Raw genomic sequence first — 15192 nt, 5'->3', positions numbered from 1 at the left:
TTCTATCTGCCAGCAGCTAATTCTTTCAAGTTTAAAGCTATATTGTGCTTATATGCATCCCATTGTTGGTAACTGTAGGCATTTGGGTAATTATTCACATAGGATGATTGGTTTTTCTTGAAAAGATAGAGACTAATGTTTTCTTGAGAAATGGAATCATTATTTTACATATTGTTAACAACATCCCTTCCAGTCAGAAGTATAGAAACTAAACCCTTAATAACATATGGGAAAAACAAAGAACTCTTCAAATAAAGTTGTTAACATAATGTTATTATTGACATACAAGTAAAAGACATAAAAGTATATTTTATTATCTATTTTTAAAGTGTAGAAATGTTTAATCTTTTCAAAATTGGAAAGGTCTGTTAATTTTGGGGGGGGCATAATTTCACACAGAGAAGTTGTAAGGATATTCAATAAGTTCCCTCAGATTTCTTCTTTCTCTCCCTATCTCTCAATTAAACATTGCAGACTTGATATCCCTCTATTCCTTAAAGATTTTAGGGTTTATTTTTTAAAAGTTGGGAAATCTCTTAACTACATTATAATTATAGAAATCAGGAAATTAACATTGATGCGTATTGTTATTAAACATAGACCTTACCAATTGTCCCAACATTGTTCTTTAGAGCAAAAGAAAATTCAAGATTACTAGTTGCATTGATTTGTGTGTCTCTTTAGACTTTAATCTGGAACATTTCTTGAGTCTTTCTTTTTATGTAATGACATTGACATTTTTTAGGAATACAGGTATTCCCAGCTTTTCAGATGTTCATAAACATTTGGTTAAAGTGGTGTCCGCCAGATTTCTTCACTATAAAGTCACTATTTTATCCTTTAATGAAAAAATATCTTGTAGGAGATACTCTGAGACTATGTGAATATCATGTTACTTCTCAAACTTTTACTCACTAGTTTTGTGATTTTTACCAAATAGAGATTTTCTAATTCCATCATTCATTCTACAATAATTAGTTAGCTTTCTTCTACAATGAAAAGCTTTGTCTTCTCTAGTTTGTCCGTCTTTGAATCTTATCTATGTATTCATCTGTGCATCTGTGTATTTATCTATGTATCTATGCATCTGTCTGTGTTTCTATCTATTTATCTATCTATCATTCTTTGAGCATTTCCTTATGTTTTTGGCACTCATCTTGTACCTTTCCTGCCCTAACTGGAAGCTGACATTTCTCAAGCATCCCTGGTTCCTTTATTGGTCTCTTTGCTACAGGGCCATCATTGTTTATGGATCATCCTAGCAGACAGAACTGGAAAATAGATGTATGTATACATAACAGACACCAGTAAATTCTCATACATAAATATAAACACATCAGTACCCATTTCTGTATCTACCCTGTCCTCTATAGTAAAATCCATGAGTTCACACTAATACCTCTCATTTCCTGTCCCTTACTACAGGGTTCATTCTATCCTTCCTCTTTTCCAAATTTTTAATTTCCTTCTCTGACAGCAAATAATCTAACTTTAGTTATTGACAATAAATGTATTTTAATTTATATCAATAAAAATATGTTTATTTTTATATATGAAAGTTTCCTATGTATTCAGTTTTTTTTTTTTTTTTTAATTTTTATTTATTCATTTATTTATTCATTCATTTATGGCTGTGTTGGGTCTTCGTTTCTGTGCGAGGGCTTTCTCTAGTTGTGGCAAGTGGGGGCCACTCTTCATCACGGTGCGCGGGCCTCTCACCGTAGTGGCCTCTCTTGTTGCGGAGCACAGGCTCCAGACGCGCAGGCTCAGTAATTGTGGCTCACGGGCGTAGTCGCTCCGCGGCATGTGGGATCTTCCCAGACCAGGGCCCGAACCCGCGTCCCCTGCATTGGCAGGCAGACTCCCAACCACTGCGCCACCAGGGAAGCCCTGTATTCAGTTCTATTTGTAGATCTTCTATTCTACTCCACTGATCTGTTTGCCTATTGATGTGCCAGTATCACAGTGTTCTAATTTTAGAGGGCTTATACATGTTTGAATGTCTATTAGAACTAGTCCCCCACCCCCTTTTTTTAGCTTTTCTTTTTTAGTGTTGTCCTGGCTATTCCTGAATGCATATTTTTCTATGTGATTATTATTATCAATTTATCAAGTTCCATTAAAAAATATTAGTATTTTTGCTGAGATTGGGTTAGATTTATAAACTAATTCAAATAGAACTGACATCTTTATGATATTGGGGGTTTTTTTTTTTTCAAGAACAATGTGTGTCTTTCCATATTTTTCACAACTACTTTTATGCCTCCCATGGGTTTTGCATATTTTTTGTTAAAATTTATTCCTAAGTATTTTATTCATTACAATTACAAATAAGATTTTATATCCTTTACCTGGTTATTGTCAGAGGGCTATTGATTTCTGTATATTAATTTTTAAAATTTATTACCCTACTGAATTCCTTATTGTTTTAATTTGTTTTAACACTGATTCTCTAGCGTTTCCAGACATACTATCGTATCATTTACAAATAGAGATAGTTTTACTTTTTTTCTAGTCCTTACACATCAATTAATTTTTCATGTATAATTACATTGGTTAATATCTCTAATACAGTTTTTTTTTTTTTTTTTTTTTTTTTTTTTTTTGTTATTTTTTCCACACACACACACTGTATTTTATTTTTACAAGAGATAGATAGACTGACACCAAGCATTGTACATGGATGACCACAACAAAAGCAACAATGATTGCAATTACCAAACATGAAACACACTTATACTATGTCATAACATTGACATTCAGTCCAGTAATCCTCCACTGTAACAGCTCCTTTACTTTGCAGTGAAAATTGATTTGTATATTCTTTTCCTCTGAGTCCTTGTGGGATTTTTTTTTTTTTTAATTCAGACAGAAAGTCACAAAAATTATACTCATCCTCATCAGTTCACTCAGTCCCATGTAATTAATTTCTTTTTTTTCATCTTGATCTTTTGTTAGCACTTTTATGAGTTCATCAGTTTTTCATTAGAGTTCTGAAAATGCTTATTCATTCAGTTCAGCAGTACAGTCAGTTACCAGAAACCTGTACTTGTCAGAGTCTTTTCCATGAATTTCTTGAAGATGAAACTCTTTTATAGGAACATATTTGCAAAATCATCAGAGTACACCCAGAACTGTCTGTAAATGACAAAAGACTTAAAAATGACCATGGTTAAAGATTTGATGAAAGTTCATAATAATGCAGTTGACAAGAAAATTAGTTATTTCTGAGATATACATTTTAAAGTAATAACTAGGATTATTACTTATAACATTATACCAGAACATATAAGATTTTTAGACGTTTCCTGTAATGTCTGAAACATTTATATTAACATATTTCCATATCTAATACAGTTTTACGAGTAATAGATCTATTGGGGAATCTTGCCTTATTCCTGATCTTAGTGGAAGAAAAGCTTCCAGTGTTTTCTTATTAAGCAAGATACTGGCTACTATATATATGTGTGTATAGATATAGATATAGATATAGATATAGATATAAATATATATACACACATATACATATGTTTGTGTGTGTGTGTGTATGTGTGTGTGTAATTATGCTAAGAAAGTATCCTTGAATTACTATTTTATTGAATGTTTTATCAGGAATGGGCATTGACTTTTGTCAAATACTTTTTAGCATCTGTATAGATAATCATATTTTTTTATTTTTAGATTTGATACTATGGTGTATTAATGAATTTCTTAATAATGAATCAACCTTGCAATCTTAGTACTTATATTTAACGGTGTATTTACTGAATAGGTTATTATCATTGATGTTTTCAGGTTAGTTTCAGCTTTCAAACTGTTAAAAAAGTACATTATATATTTGAAATTAAAAAGCATACATGGTCAAGAATGTTACATGTTATCTATATGTGCCATCCACACATATATATTGTCTATCAAAAAGTTGAAAGAATCTCAGGATATAATTCTTTACTACTTACTAGATGTATAAATGTGGACTTTTTTTTTTTTCATTTCTTTGAGGCCATTCTATCAAATGAGTATAATACATATGGTGTAAAGATTGAATAGGTAATGTGTGTGAAAGTACTTTGGAAATAGTGCAGTCATATATGGTTGCAAAATATTGTTCTTGTCATTAACCTACTTGATGTTTTATATTTTTAACATAATGAATACTCAACGACTTTTTTCAGATGATTTGATTCATTGATTAATAACTATTCAAAGCAACCTTTAAAAACAATCTCATTGAAAACAATGCAGATTTAAAAAGAGATGCAATAAAAATTCAATAAATTGGAATTTAAGAATTTGAACTTAAGGCAAGTAGTAATTTTTGGTGGTAGAACTGAATGTGGGAAAAAATGCCTGGTATTTTATTGGTATTGAGGTTTGGTTTGTGAATAGATTCTAATAATATGTGTCATTCTTGCCTCATCTGTAGCCCAAGGTATTAATATTTTGCCCTACTTTTTTAGATGAATGAAAACTTAAGATTAAAGAAATAAGTATAAGTAAAATTTAAAGGGTTTAAAAACTTGAATGGTAGTCATTAGGCGTGTTCAAGAAATTTATCTTGCTAGAGTTAGAAAATGAAATATGACTAAAGTTATTCTTTATCAAAGCTAAACACAAGGTATTAAAAATACAATTCCAGAAGAGTTGGGTTGGAATTTATTTTGGTCAAATATTTTCAGTGCTTATGCTTAACCCTCTTCTATCAAAAAAGAAAAAACCAAAACCTTGTTTGTTTTAAATGAGATTTGTGTTTTGAACATTCAGTCAGAATGAAGAACTGACAAGTTATGTGTTTCCAGGCTTTGTGGTTATAGGTCAGGGGTTGGCAATTTTTTTTTCTCTAAAGGATCAGGTAGTAAATATTTTATTTTTTGTGATCCAGGTACAGGTATGGTTGCTGCTTTGCTGCTGCCTCCTCTTGTTTGCCTCCAGCTTCACTTCCTTCTTATCCACAATCCTTTGAAAATGTAGAAACCATTCCTAGCTTATGGGCCATAAAAAATAGGAAGTGAGGACTTGCCCTCACGGGTATCGTTTACTGACCCTTAAAACAGATGGTTAGAGTTTCTCCTCATTTTTCAATATGTTAGACGGCTTTGAAATGTAAAATATGAATCTTAATAGCCCTCTTGGCACTTTATCACTTTCCAACCTGTAACTTAAATCCTTAAAACAGTACCATTTACTTGGCAGTTCCAGTCCTTAAGTGCTAGATTCTTGTTCACCATCATATTCTCAGACTAGTTCTAGAGCAGTGCCTTTCACCCAACAGCGTTCAACAAATACTGGAACAAGGACTGAATAACTGAGTTTCACTGTGCTTTATTTATTGGAGAAAGAATCATTTCTTAATTTCTCATTTACTCTTTATTTAGGCAAATACGGGTGCCCAATATCCTAAGTAAACAAAATAATCTCTGTAAGTCAAATGACATATTTTAAATTATGAGACTTGTCATCTTTCCAGGAGAAAACAAAATCATACTCTCAGCAACAGATTAATACATGGCAATAGTTATAATTTTTGAGTTTTTAGTGAGAAAAACCAGATTGCTAAGATATTATTGATATCAACATTTCATGTTTATTTATATCAAAGGGAAACAGCTATGTTCTGTTTTCCCTTTTTATAAGCCACACATGATGGATATTTGGGCTTAGAGCTGTAAATAAAAATATAAGTTTGAAGAATATAATTTTAAGTCATGTGGCTATTTGAACATTTGTCTTTGCCAGAATTCTTACTATATTTGAAAGCTAATGTAATATATCTACTAAATATCAAGTATAATTATGCTAGAAGTATATAAAGGAAATTAAGTGGACATGATCTCCTAACTCCCAGAAGCTGTTGTATATGTGTGTGACAAATAGCAATGACATAGCAATTAAAGGACCGAGGCACATAAACTGACTTTGAAACAAGTACTGCCAATGACTATTTTTTGATTTCCTTTTCTAAAGTATATTCTTTATATACAATTTATTTGAATAACTCTTATAGCATCTTTTTTTCTATCCTTATTGTTTAGTTTTAGTTACAAGTTGATATTGCAAATTTATATTATAGGGAAACATAAATACCGTGTGACCTCATAATGTTCCTGTAATGTATAGCTAGGCTATACAATCATCATCATATAAAATTTACCAAACAAAAGGCCACAGTATGATGATTTTATAGGTGCTTATTCAGCATAAAAAGATAACCTCAAACGCTGACAACAACAGAATGATGTCAGCACCGTCATGAAGTATAAATTTTAAACGATTGAATTTAAAATACATTTGTGCCATTTTAGCCTGAAGTGTAGCACCAGAAGGGAATTCTCTCAAAATGAGTTTTCACTAAAAGGTATTTTAACACAATATTTTTTCTGTCTCAGAAATTATTAAAGCTACTATGCAATGATAATTCTTTAAAGAAATGCTGCAAGTGTGACTATTATCTAGTTCTGCCATAAAGGGTAAATAAAAAGTTTACCCAAGTTTTAAAATATTAATGTGTATCATTTGTTTTTTAGTGAAGTTCTGAATACAAGATAGTATTAATGTGAAACGGCAAGTTAATATTAAAAGATACCATGGTATATTCACTATTTATGAAGTTACATGTTATCAATATATGAGTCCCTTTTTTGCTCATGATAGTTTCCTTTATTCCTTGCACTTCTGCATCTTGTCATTCATTTCTAAAATTCTCACATGTTGTGTTTCCATAGTTAATTCTACAAACTTAAAGGAAGATTATACTGATCTATTTAAATAGTCTTTATAAAGGAAAACCCCACACTTTTATGTAGAAGCCTCTTTTAGCAAAGAAGGCCTGGCTTCTTAATAATCTACCTAATACCAAAATTTATTTTTTATGTGTGTGTCGGGTTGTATGTATTTACTTTATATTAATTATGTATTTTTTTCAAAGCAAATAATCGTAAACAATAAGAAGCTTAGTGTTCTAAAATATTTTATATTTTGATCAAAATCAGTGACTCATTATCTTATTTTTGAATGTGTATGAAAATCAGGAATGAAATCATTATTTCATTTTTATCAATAGAATGGTTTAACTAGCTGGTGGTGTGCAGGAACACAGTAGTTCTCATTAAAGGTTTTTGAAAGAGCTAATGACATGATCAGCCTTATCTCTTGAGAATATGTCTCGGGATTGGAGAATGAGTTGTAGCCATACTGAAGGCAGAAAGATCAGTTATGTAATGTATTGGTGTCAGTAAGAGAGCATGAGTGACAGGACTTGAATGATGTGTTACCATAGTGGAAAGGAGGAGGTCAGATACAAGAAAGATCCTGCATGTAGAAACTAAACCTGCCAGCTGATTGGATGTTGGGCACAATAAAGTGTGAGATTTGTGTCCTGAATAATTGGAACACTGATCTTTAACAAATGAATGCAAAGTAAGAAAATGAAATGAGTTCAGTATGAACCAAATTGACTATAGGTAACTGTTATACTATGGAATGTTTCAGGTAGTATTCTGGAATACTGAAACTGAGAATGATCTCAGAAAAGGATGATTTTGGGGTAAATAAACAGATATGCTTTTTTATACAATATGTAAAATTATATTTTTTTATTGTTGGCAGTGGTAACAGTAGTGGAAGTAATAGTTGTATTTATTAAGTGCTTGATAGGTGCTAGGAATTTAAAATACATTATCTCATTTAATTCTCACTGAGTCCTGAGAGCTCCTTTCTCCTTTTGAAGATGAAGAAACTAAGACTAGTGAGGTTACATAAATTGCCCAAGGTCACATAGCTGGTGATTATAGATGTACATTCTGAAGCTGAACTGTTTGAATCCGAAGATCTTATGCTCTTTGAAACTCATTTCATTAAGTAGATGTACCAAATTAGAAATGGAAAAAAGTCCAAAGAAGGATGAGATAAATACTTGGATCCACACTAGACTTCAGGATACCCCAAAGACTTTGAAGAGTTTCACAAAATTTTTAAATAAGTGAATTTACTTCCCCTTAATTAAAAATAACTTGTATGCTAACCCTGGTTTTTGGATGGCAAGAGGATAATTGATGGTTTACAAATAAGATAATACAACCTTCCCTGAAATGTGATGCACATGTTTTTGATGGGGAATATTCAATATCATTTTGGTTTTGACTTACAGCTTGTACATGCAGTGGACATGCAAATATTTGTCATATGCACACAGGAAAATGTTTCTGCACAACTAAAGGAATAAAAGGTGATCAATGCCAACTGTAAGTAAAAATTACTTTCTAGAACTTTCATGGGTTGAATTTGTGCTGTAGAACTAATTGTTATAGGTTTTCCATTTTAAGTTTAGTGTTGTGTTAGTTAAGCAACCAGTATTGTTTTAAGCTATGTTTACTTGCATTTTATCAATTTTCATAAAAAATTAAGCCTTCAAAATGACAATTTTGTGGAGCCTTCAAAACAGAGCCCATAGAATATTTGTCTTTTGTATCTCTCTGATAAAAAGAAACATTCTTATTTTTTCTGGAAAAATATCTTATATATCAAACCTCCATTGCTATCTTTATAATTTTTCTCTATATCTTGTTAAATAACTGAAATCCAATGTTTCTATGCATTTCCTTCTCTTGAATCTTTTATTATTAATTCTGATCATTATAGTCTTTTAGGCCTTGCAAGTGGTTTCTTATACTCATCTTCTTTTTCTCTGTTATTTCATTAGACATGAACCCACTCTTGTTGTTACTCTGCTTTCAATAGTTTTATGAGTGGTTTTTGTCTTTTTATAATTTAGTTGTTATTCTCACCTACCTCCAAAAGGAGTAACTTTAAAAAGTAGTTGTTTCATGTTACTTAAATGTTTTTTCTTATTCATAGTCTTCATATATTAAAATCATTTTTATAGTTTTGAGTTGTATATATGCACTTACGTTTATATTAGGTATAATATGCTGTATGACATAAACCATAAATTCCAATTATAATAATTATATAATTATTTTAAAAATTAATAAAAGATTCTCCAAAACTATATGTAAAAATTTATATCCAAAGAGGTGTGTTAGCCATGGAAAATGATCTTTTTGTTTGTTTTTATTTAGAACAAATACATTATTTACAATAGAATTATCCTAAACATTTCAAGTTAGATGGTCATGTCTTTGACTAGTCACTGAGGTATCATAGGTTTTCAAGAGAAGGTGAGCAGAACCAGTTTTTATTCCTTCTCCATAGTCTCTAAACTTAAAAATGAGGTCAAAGCATAAGATCTTAGGGAAATTCCTATTAAGGAAGGCTATTTTGTTCTCAGTACCAATGAGATTAAGTCAGAGTCCTATGCTTTAAGTCAGAGAGATGCCTCCAGTATTCTGCAGTGCTACATACTGGTTGTCATAAGTAACACCAACTTCTTGGGTGTGTGACATGTGCATTTACACAGGGCCTCATGCTTAGAAGGGCATCATGCCTGATTGAATGTTCTTCTGTCGCCATATTAAAATTCTTAATAAATTTTTAACGAGAACATTTTCATTTTGTACTGCTCCTTGCATCTCTCTTCCCCCAGTGAATTGTGTAGTAGCTCTTGGTCTTAAGCAACAAATACTTTATTTTTGTTGTGAGATTCCATCATCATTATAAACACTGACAATTTAAATTTGTACTTTACTTTTGCACAAATGGTATAACCATCCATAATAATTACCCGTTATGTGATGCAGTACGTTAGAAACGTATTTTTGTTTCCAGGTAAGAGAGACAGTATTTTAATTCACTGAACTCATGGGCTTCTAAGCTTATATATACAGAGTTACAGGATTTGGCATATGTATGAAATATTAGAAAAATAAATTATATAGTTCTGAATGGTGAAATTACATTTTGCCCTAGTTATTATAAACGGGAAATGTTTTGTAAGCAGAGGAAAATTTGGAATACTAATTTGTAGAGAGTATTTTGTGGACAGTTTTTGTAGATAGAATTACATTCATTACTTTTTTGTTTTAGTTATTTATTTGTTTTATTTATTTATATAAGATTTATATTATATAATAATATATATCATATCTTATTTGTATACAAATATAAAATATATTTATAAAATAGAAATATATGTATATTATTTACATATTTATATTAAATATATATTTATATTTGTATAAATATTTATTTGTTTTATTTATTTAATTTATTTATTTGAGTGTAGGGCAGTGATGACAATAGGGTCCTCATACTTAAAGCAATAATTTCCTGCAGTGTGCTTATACTGGAAAAAAAGCTCTCTTTAAGAAGCAAAGCTAGTCACTCAAGTCAGTAAACAATTATTAAATGAGTGGTTGCTACTCTTAATGAAGATGAATAACACATGGTTTTTACTTAAAGCTTCTTTCAGGCTAGCAGTGGAGACACTAGCCAAAATATACTATATTAATTTATTATTGATACATTAGTGATTTGAGATGCTTATGAATGAACTCTTTCCTCTTCCCAGGATAATTTCTGTTTGGCTTTAAGTATGTAGTCAGACATCACATCTCATTTGTGTATTTTCCATAAACTCTCCAAATTGAAATTGGTTCTCTTCCTATTTACTAATTTTTTCCTTGCATTATCTATGTACTTGCCTGTATCCTTTATTAAGTGAACCTCTTTAGGGACCGTTACATCAGTACTACAGTGTAAGTGTTCAATAAATTTATTTAATGGAATAGAATGAAGAAAGTAGTGAAGGAGTACTGAAAGGGAATGATTGATTTATCATGGAAGAATAAGGAAAGTTTGAGCAAAGCATATTTGAGATGGAACTTGAAGGAAGAGTTAAAATTTTCTGGGTATAGAATGTAGTAAACAGAAAGAGAAACCACACCAGTAAAGCAAACAAGTAAAAATGAATGATAGCATTTACAGTTTTTGCTCAAGATGTAGAGAGCTGGAAAAAGCATTGTTCCCACCTTTACAATGAAAGAAAGAAAAGCTGGGCGAACTGCAAATTCATGAGTTTTCTTGAAAGTGTTGGAGAACTGAGATTACAGGGTAACCAAATGACCGAAACTCTAAAGAGAAACAAGAGCTTTCAGGGAGAAATGAGACAGGAACACTGGCTAAACTGGAGTGAAGCCAGTGGGAAGCTTAAAAGCAGAGTCCAGCTGAGGTGGCTGATAAATTGGTGCTCAAGTGCTCATCGTCAATAGTGTGAAGGTCCTGGGGCTGAGGAATTGGTGGGTGCACACACTTTTTAGAGTTTTTTTTCATGAACCGCACCAGTTGCTCATGGAAAAAATTGGAGATAATTTCTTGTGGCGTATGCTGGGGGAAGGGAATAGCAGACAGTGGGCAGGGCTTCAGTATGGGGTCAAAATATTCATTTAAAGGGACAGCAAATTATTAATCTTGCCAAGGTAAAGTTCTCATTCTGGCCCTGGCCTAAACACAGTTGGAACTCAAAAATGGTAAGTTAAAAATTAATTTAATGGAAAAGTAAACTATAATATAAATATAAATATAAAATGAGTGAAGTGGTATTGTCTAGGAAAATTGTTTACTTTTGAGGAGCAACATGCAGACTTTAAAGAAAACACACATATTATTTTTGTAAAATTTCTCAATTTACAATGTGAAGGTGACCCATATTTGCATTATGTAAAATATAATGTCTGTCATTTTCAATGTATGTGTAATGAAGGTCAGTAGTATTTAATTGCTTTTTCCTTCAGCCTTCTAACAACCCTACTGATAGAAACTAATGTTCCTCAGTGGGAAATAAAGGGGAAATCAGATATAGGTGAAAGAAGTTTTGATAAAATGTTGTGGCAGATACTTAACGATACATCTTGCCAACTCTCATGGCTTTTAGGGTTTCATCAAGGCTGCAGTGGACAGTTTCCTGTACTTTCCAATATTCACATAAAGAATGAGAATCTTTGTTTCTCTTTTAGTTCCAAAGCTACTTATTTCTGCCCAGGTGCAACCAGGAAGTGTAAAGCAGTTGATGCCAGTATGGGTAATCCTTGGCCAACGAGAAATGGGAGTTTGTCCTCCATTTCCCACATTGTCACCAATGCTTCCTGAGATAACTCTCCTTGGCAAGTACCCACATCCAAGTCCTTATTTCAGCATCTGCTATTGAGGTTATTCTGACTGGTTGCTACTGGAAGCAGTTCTAGATAATAGACCCTCAGCATAGGATTTTATAATTGGATGACTTATCAAATGGCAATAGCACTACAATGCTAATGGTGAGTGGGGTAGTGATTATCCTGGTGTGTTATAATAATTATTGAGAATATTAACTGTGTTTGATAGGATAAAGTATAGGTTGACGGAGAAGTACTAGTTTATGTAGCAACTTTAGCACTTGAAAGTCATGGGGCGATGGTAATTATGCTTACAAACTTGGCTAGCTTTGTTAATTGCCAAGAAGGCTTAAAGAAGGAGGCTTCCATCAATTCAAGGCATAATGTGAACATCAGAGGCCCTCATGACAGCATTTAAAGACCCTCATCCTCTATAGCCAGAGAGCAGAGTATCTTGAAAATTATGCCCAGGATTTAATCATAAGGTTGGCAGACTGCAGATGAAACTGAAGGCTCAGTCATGACAATTTACCCATGCCAGAGTCGATGCCTGATGACAAGGAGTAAGCCTTTGAGGCCTACAGTGGGGACACTTATGAGTACGACCTTAGAACCCTGAATCTTAGATTCCCTTGAACACTCCTGACTGGAAGAAGTAGCCCTCTGTCATTTGCTAGAGTAAAATAGCTTCCTTTTCTCTGGACACAGTGCAAAGATTTCACCTGAGGGTTATGCTTCCTAAAAAGATGTCCTCCTCCAGAGTGTCCCCTGCCTCTACTTATTGTGTTCAGATCAGTAAGAAGCATCAGGTCTCAGTGTAGCACGAATGGGAAAACACAGTCTCTGCTATGGGAAGAGATAGCTTATTCACTCAAAAAGTTGCAGAGCCTGGTAAGTATGCAGAGGCAGGAATCAGGAGTGCACAGTGAGGGTGTTGGACCTGGGGACATGGGATATAAGACTGGAGAAGGGAGACTATATTGATACGGCATCACTCTCCTATATTTCAGGATTTCATATCTTAGTGAGTTTACCTGGAGTTGCTGATGGCTTTTTAAATTGTGGACATGATGCTTGCCTCTAGTTAATGAGGTGGGAGTTGCTGGAACTGTCTTGGGAAATTTTGAGCACTGGGGTCAGAAACTCAGGAAGTTGGATGTATTGGAATGCATGTATTACATAATATCAGACTGCCCATTAACTGACTATATTTTCTTGGAGGTCTTCCAGAACACTTCCTTCACTAGGACAATAAGGAGTACAACAGTAAGGGGAGCCCTGGAATCTGTGGAACTCAGTGGTGGCTATTCTCTGTAGGTCCTGATAGACAGTAGAAAATGATTCCAGTCAGCTGGGCTCTCTAGTGACAATGTGTATGTCAGGATTCCAGAATAGTAGAAGCCAGGTGGTGACATTTAACTCTTAAATATAAATATAATTACCTTAATAGTCAGCAACACCAGATTACCAACAGGGGGTGTTGGTCGGCAGGGATTTGTGGAAATGCCTGAGTTCTGAGGGATAAGCTAAATTGGCAGCCAACTAGATTATCGTTGGACTTGTATCACCAGAAAAAATCATGAACCAATAAGCAGAAGGTTGTTGTCAGCTGCCTTAGTAGAAAACTGTGATCCTTCAGTCTTTTCATGATTCTGATTTGAATCTCTGATTCCCAGAGCCCATCAGTTAAAATAGTGGTTGGGTTCCTTTGAGGAACCACGCATGCCGTCTCATCAATACACACAATACATTCTCCTCCATTCTATCCAATGGGACCTCAAGCCATTTAGTACATAATTGGTCACTGGAAAATGACGCACACATACTTTTGAAGGGCTTTGGGATAAGGTGTTTGGCCTGGTATTGGTCACCAAAATAACATTAATATATTCACTTAAAAATCTGTTCAGTATTGTTACTGTGTATTTAAGGAGTTATATGAATATTTCAGAAGACACCATTGGGAAATTTTACCTTAACATTTATTGCATGTTTAAAAAAAAACAAAAAGAAACAAAAAACATGTTTCTGGATCGGCCCTGGATTAGACCTGTCTAATCTTTCTAATTACCAGAAAATATCTAAATCCTACAGAAAGTGTTGTTATATATTGTACACAGTAACTATGAAGCTCAAAATATTTTGGTTGCACAAAGGAAAACATTAATTTCTTAGGTGGTTCTCAATGGTGATGGAATAGCACCTTCTAGAACTTTATGGATTTTCATAATTAATTATCTTAAAAATTAAGGAGTGCTACTGGCATTTAGAGATGAAGAGTCATAGCCCCTTTATTAGAATGGGAACTTACCGGGACCAGGTAATAAATGGAATTTTGGTCCAAATCTGTTTAATTGAATACATTGGTCTATAAGCGCACCCTGTGGTCATTTTCCTGTTCCTAAGTGCAAAATTGGAATGGATAAATGTAGCAGCTGACAGACTCTTCAGGTTGATCTTCTGAGTTGTGGGAAAGGAGCCGTTAGGTAGAAAGGGTCAAGTGGAAGGAGTCCCTTAAACTCCTTCCATTCACTCTGGACCCGGTGAAGATGGTAAATCAGAAATTAGAGATCTTATACCAAGACAAATAACAGGCTGTTGAAATAGAGAAAATGAGGAAGTATTATATTCTCAAATATTAGCTGGGTCTTATTAGTCTAGCTGGGCAAGATTATGATAAAATGTCACAGAAAATACACATTCTATCCTGAAACCATACCACGTGTCAAGGCACACATTCAATTTCTGGTACTTGAAAAGACCTTGGAAACTATATCATTTCTTAGAAATAGGTAATAGAGGATAATTTCGAAAAAGATATAGTAATACCAGAGCCAGTAGAGTTGTTTGGGGCTTCTGGGAACATTGTCAAAGTTCCCAGCTGAAAAATAATTGGCAATCCCCAAATACATAGTTTTAATATGTGATTTTTATCACATAGATTTTATGTCATAGGGCTAAAAATTTTTTTAAAATATATAGTATAGGAATAAAATAACAATTTTCATCACTTTATTAATGAAATCTAGTGCTATTCACAAGTCTATACTACTCATAAAATTTGGTTCTTAGTTTCTTAAAAGGAGTCTCAAATATTCTCTAGACACATGGCATACTCCAAGATGTGTGTTGTATATACCATGAA

The 15192-nt window shown here is 33.0% G+C and overlaps 1 protein-coding gene across 1 annotated transcript in view; it reads left to right on the top strand.

Annotated features, from left to right (window-relative positions):
* The window catches only part of ATRNL1 (attractin like 1), a 706302-nt gene that overhangs the window by 206047 nt on the left and 485063 nt on the right, over window positions 1–15192 (top strand). Inside the window, exon 20 of the mRNA XM_007173145.3 lies at window positions 8147–8240. Within this exon, the coding sequence (XP_007173207.2) occupies window positions 8147–8240 (94 nt within the window). The remainder of the gene's footprint in view (window positions 1–8146; window positions 8241–15192) is intronic.

The sequence above is a fragment of the Balaenoptera acutorostrata genome, chromosome 16 (genome assembly GCF_949987535.1).
Source record: "Balaenoptera acutorostrata chromosome 16, mBalAcu1.1, whole genome shotgun sequence".
Classification (NCBI taxonomy): domain Eukaryota; kingdom Metazoa; phylum Chordata; class Mammalia; order Artiodactyla; family Balaenopteridae; genus Balaenoptera; species Balaenoptera acutorostrata.
The sequence above is the reverse complement of the archived record's forward strand: the minus strand, read 5'-3'. Positions and strand labels throughout refer to the sequence as shown.